We start from the raw sequence: 5,792 nt of genomic DNA on the forward strand, positions 1-5,792 counted from the left end.
AAAAAAAAAAAAAAGAATTACAAGAAAAAGACAACCAAACAGGTGAAGGAATTGAACAAAACCATCCAGGATCTAAAAATGGAAATAGAAACAATAAAGAAATCAAAAAGGGAGACAACCCTGGAGATAGAAAACCTAGGAAAGAGATTAGGAGTCATAGATGCAAGCCTCACCAACAGAATATAAGAGATAGAAGAGAGAATCTCAGGTGCAGAAGATACCATAGAAAATACTGACACAACAGTCAAAGAAAATGCTAAATGCATAAAGCTCCTAACCCCAAACATCCAGGAAATCCAGGACACAATGGGAAGACCAAACCGAAGGATAATAGGTGTGAAGAGAGTGAAGATTTCCAACTTAAAGGGCCAGTAAATATCTTCAACAAAATTATAGAAGAAAATTTCCCTAACCTAAAGAAAGAGATGCCCATAAACATACGAGAAGGCTACAGAACTCCAAATAGACTGGACTAGAAAAGTAATTCCTCCCATCACATAATAGTCAAAACACCAAATGCACAAAACAAAGAAAGATTATTAAAAGCAGTAAGGGGAAAATGTCAAGTAATATTTCAAGGCAGACCTATCAGAATTATACCAGATTTCTCACCAGAGACTATGAAAGCTAGAAGATCCTGGGCAGATGTCATACAGACCCTAAGAGAACACAAATGCCAGCCCAGGCTACTCTCGCCAGCCAAACTCTCAATTACTATAGAGGGAGAAACCAAGACATTCCATGACAAAAGCAAATATGTACAATATCTTTCTACAAATCCAGTTCTACAAAGGATAATAGATAGAAAACAACAAAACAAGGAGGAACACTACACCCTAGAAAAAGCAAGAAATTAATCTTCTTTCAACAAACCCGAAAGAAGATAGTGACACAAACATTAAAAAAAAATAAACAGGAAGCAACAATCACTATTCTTTAATCTCTTAACATCAATGGACTCAATTCTCCAATAAAAAGACATAGACTAACAGACTGAATAAATAAATAGGACCCAAAATTTTGCTGCATACAGGTAACACACCTCAGTGTCAAAGACAGACACTACCTCAGAGTAAAGGGCTGGAAAACAATTTTCCAAGCGAATGGTCCCAAGAAACAAGCTGAAGTAGCTATTCTAATATCGAATAAAATTGACTTTCAACCAAAAGTTATCAAAAAGGATAAGGAAGGACACTTCATACTCATCAAAGGAAAAATCTACCAAGAAAAATTCTCAATTCACAATAACTATGCTCCAAATGCAAGGGCATCCACATTCATTAAAGAAACTTTGCTAAAGCTCAAAGCACACATTGCACCTCACACAACAATAGTGGGAGACTTCAACACCCCACTCTCAGCATGGACAGATCATGGAAACACAAATAAACATAGTGAAACAAACAGAAGTTATGGACCAAATGGATTTAACAGATATCTATAGAACATTTCGTCCTAAAACAAAAGAATATATTTTCTTCTCAGCACCTCATGGTACCTTATCCAAAACTGAAAATATAATCAGTCACAAAATAGGCCTCAACAGATACAAGAAGATTGAAATGATCCCATGCACCCTATCAGATCACCAAGGACTAAGGTTGGTCCTAAATACCAACAAAAACAACAGAAAGCCTACATACACATGGAAGCTGAACAATGATAACTTGGTCAAGGAAGAAATAAAGAAAGAAATTAAAGACTTTTTAGAATAAAATGAAAATGAAGGTACAACATAACAAAACTTATGGGATACAATGAAAGCAGTGCTAAGAGGAAAACTCATAGATCTTAGTGCCTCCAAAAAGAAACTAGAGAGAGCATACACTAGCAGCTTCACAGGACACCTGAAAGCTCTAGAACAAAAGAAGCAAATACACCTGAGAAAGCGGCAGGGAATAATCAAACCCAGGGCTGAAATCAACCAAGTCGAAAGAAAAGGAACTATTCAAAGCATCCACAAAACCTGGAGCTGGTTCTTTGAGGAAATCAACAAGATAGATAAACCCTTAGCCAGACTAACCAGCAAAGTGGCTGGATATAAAATTAACTCAAACAACTATAGCCTTCCTATACTCATAAACAGGCTGAGAAAGAAATTAGGGAAACGACACTCTTCACAATAGTCACAAACAATATAAAATATCTTGGTGTGACTCTAAACAAACAAGTGAAAGATATGTATGACAAGAACTTCAAGTCTCTGAAGAAAGAAATTATAGAAGATCTCAGAAGATGGAAAGATCTCCCATGCTCATGGATTGACAGGATTAATATAGTAAAAATGGCTTTCTTGCTGAAAGCAATCTACAGATTCATGCAATCCCCATCAAAATTCCAACTCAATTCTTCATAGAGTTAGAAAGAGCAATTCTCAAATTCATTTGGAATAACAAAAATTCCAGGATAGTGAAAACTATCCTCAATAATAAAAGAACTTCTGGGAGAATCACCAACCCTGACCTCAAGTTGTAGTACAGAGCAATAGTGATAAAAACTGCATGGTATTGGTACAATGACAGGTAGGTAGATCAATGGAACAGATTTGAAGACCCCAAAATGAACCCACACACCTATGGTCACTTTATCTTTGACAAAGGAACTAAAACCATCCAGTGGGAAAAAAGACAGCATTTTCAACAAATGGTGCTGATTCAACTAGCGGTCAACATGTAGAAGAATGTAAATTGATCCATTCTTACCTCCCTGTACAAAGCTCAAGTCCAAGTGGATCAAGGACCTCCACATAAAACTAGATACACTGAATCTAATAGAAGAGAGAATGGGGAAGTCTGGAACACATGGGCATAGGAGAAAAGTTCCAGAACAGAACACCAATGCCTTATGCTGTAAGACTAACAATAGACAAATGGGACCTCATAAAATTGCAAAGCTTCTATAAGGCAAATCACATGGTCAATAGGACAAAACGGCAACCAACAGATTGGGAAAATATCTTTACCAATCCTAAATTCAATAGAGGGCTAATATCCAATATATATAAAGAACTCAAGAAGTTAGACTCCAGAGAACCAAATAACCCTATTTAAAAAATGGGGAAAAGAGCTAAACAGAGAATTCTCGACTGAGGAAACTTGGATGGCTGAGAAACACCTAAAGAAATGTTCAACATCCTTGGTCATCAGGGAAATGTAAATCAAAATGACCCTGAGATTCCACCGCATACTAGTCAGAATGGCTAAGATCAAAAACTCAGGTGACAGCATATGCTGGCAATGATGTGGAGAAAGAGGAATACTCCTCCATTGCTGGTGGGATTGTAAGCTGGTACAACCACTCTGGAAATCAGTCTGGTGATTCCCCAGAAAATTGGACATAATACTACCTGAGGACCCAGCTTATACCACTCCTGGGCATATAGCCTGAAGATGCTCCATCATGTAATAAGGACACATGCTCCACTATGTTCATAGCAGCCTTATTTATAATAGCCAGAAACTGGAAACAACTCAGATGTCCCTCAACAGAGGAATGGATATAGGAAATGTGGTACATTTACACAATGGAATACTACTCAGCTTTAAAAAACAATGAAATTCACAGGCAAATGGATGGAACTTGAAACTATCCTGAGTGAGATAACTCAGTCACAAAAGAACACACACAGTATGTACTCACTCATAAGTGGATATTAGCCTAAAAGTTTGGGATACCCAAGATACAATTCACAGACCATATGAAGTTCAAGAAGGAAGACCAAAGTGTGGATGCTTCAGTACTTCTTAGAAGGGGGAACAAAATACTCACAGGAGGAAATATGAGACCAAGTGTGGAGCAGAGACTGAAGGAAAGGCCATCCAGAGTCTGCCCCACCTGGGGATCCATCCCATATACAGTCACCAAACCCTGATGCTATTGTGGATGCCAGGAAGTGCTTGCTGATAGGAGCCTGATATGGCTGTCTCCTGAGAGCCTCTGCTAGAGCCTGACAAAGACAGAGGCGGATGCTAACAGCCAACCATTGGACTGAGCGTGGGGTCCCTGATGGAGGAGTTGGAGAAGGGACTGAAGGAGCTGAGGAGGTTTGCAGGCCCATGGCAGGTAGCAACAATGTCAACCGGCCAGATCCCCTGGAGCTCCTGGGGACTGGACCATCAACCAAAGAGTACACATGAAGGGACCCATGACTCCAGCCGTATTATGTGGACTTGTTGGACATTAGTGGGAGGAGCAGCCCTTGGGCCTGAGGGTGTTTGATGCCCCAGTGTAGGGGAATGCAAGGGTTGCAATGGGGGAGCGGGTGGTGGGTGGGGGAGTACCCTCTAAGAGGCAAGGGGAGAAAGGATGGGATAGGGTTTTCCAGAGGGGAGACCTGGAAAGGTATAACCTTTGAAATGTAAAGAAAATATCCAATAAAAGAAAAGGAAAAAAATGTTCTGAAAGAATGACCTCAGCAAACAACAGCAGATAAAAAAAACAAACAAAAAAAAAAAAACAAACAAAAAACTCTAACCTAATCTCATAATCTACAAAATTACTTTTAAATGTGAAAAGTCAACTAAAACTAAAATATTACAGGTAATCATTACATATTACAACTAAGGAGCTTCCTGTGAGAAATAAGTTAAATATATACCCTGCAAACCCTTGACTGCAGTGAATTCTTAAATACAGGACTCTTTTTTCCCTTTTCCAAAACAGATAGTGTAGGTAAGAAAATTATATGTAAGAAAAAGTGCAAACCTGTATACTACTTAGATTTTTCAGTATCTCCATGGTTTTCTCTGATGATATCTCAATTTTAGATAGCAACACCATGAATCTAGGAATGAAAAACATATTATTACCAAGAATAAGCATGTGAGTGTCTCAGGTCACAGAGCTGGACACTCTAGTCCACAAGACAGATTTGGTTCCCTAGCCCTCTCTTTCCATGTTAAAGTGGCCGTGTATGAAAGTGCCCCTGTCATTTTGCCATTCCTCGATAGACACAATGCACGTTATCAACCATCCTCCAAAGACTCTGCTCTCCCTGCCTTCCATTCCCACCTAGGAGTGAGCTAGACATCTTTTCCTCTCCATACATGCCTTCTTGAGTTCATACTCCAAAGCTCACTTACCATGGTCTTGGACTGGGACACTTAAATATAATGGCTTGCATAGTTTAGTGTGAAGAAAATAAAAAGCAGTCTCTTAATTTTAAACTTTATTTTATTTTTTTTGTAAGTATAAATCTGTGGTTCTCAATATGTGGGTTACAACTCCTTAGATATTTATATTACAATTCATAACAGCAGTAAAATTATGCCTATAGTGTAAGGATGAAAATAACTCTATGGGGGTCACCGCAGCACGAGGAGCTGTATGAAAGGATCCCAGCACTGAAGCTGAGAGCCACTGATTTAAACCAGGCTTTCTTAACGTAACAAGCTTTTTTGAGAAGAGGAGAGTTCTTGGTTTTGAGAAAGGGTTCCAAAATATAACTTTGGTTGGCTTGGAAATGGTTTTGTAGATCAGGCTGGCATCACATATGGAGCAATTCTCTTGCCTCTACTTCTAGAGTGCTGGAATCCTGGGCATGGACCACTGCAGCTGTTTAACTTCCTAAATGTGTAATTTTAAGCGCTGAATGATATAGTATCAAATAAACAAGCCAAAGATGATTTAATCATTTCTTCATTGTTGCAACTGTTTCAGGTTATTTTATAATTTGAAATTTCCTCACTCTCTAATAATACATATCAACAAAGTATAACAGAAATGTAACTCACACACATTCTCTAGTAGCTGCATTAAAATGAAAATAATAGTTAAATTTAAGTGCAGGCTTT

The 5,792-nt window shown here is 38.4% G+C and overlaps 1 protein-coding gene across 3 annotated transcripts in view; it reads right to left on the reverse strand.

The window, feature by feature from the left end:
- Itgb3bp (integrin subunit beta 3 binding protein) overlaps window positions 1–5,792 on the reverse strand; it is a 58,081-nt gene that overhangs the window by 15,982 nt on the left and 36,307 nt on the right. For all 3 annotated transcript variants that reach the window (XR_002377713.2, XM_029476090.1, XM_021159715.2), the window contains exon 5: window positions 4,705–4,783. Coding sequence is in view for 2 of the 3 variants with exons in the window: in XM_029476090.1 (XP_029331950.1) it covers window positions 4,705–4,783 (79 nt within the window). In the remaining variant the exon portion in view is untranslated. The remainder of the gene's footprint in view (window positions 1–4,704; window positions 4,784–5,792) is intronic.

Source organism: Mus caroli, chromosome 4 (genome assembly GCF_900094665.2).
Source record: "Mus caroli chromosome 4, CAROLI_EIJ_v1.1, whole genome shotgun sequence".
Taxonomy (NCBI): domain Eukaryota; kingdom Metazoa; phylum Chordata; class Mammalia; order Rodentia; family Muridae; genus Mus; species Mus caroli.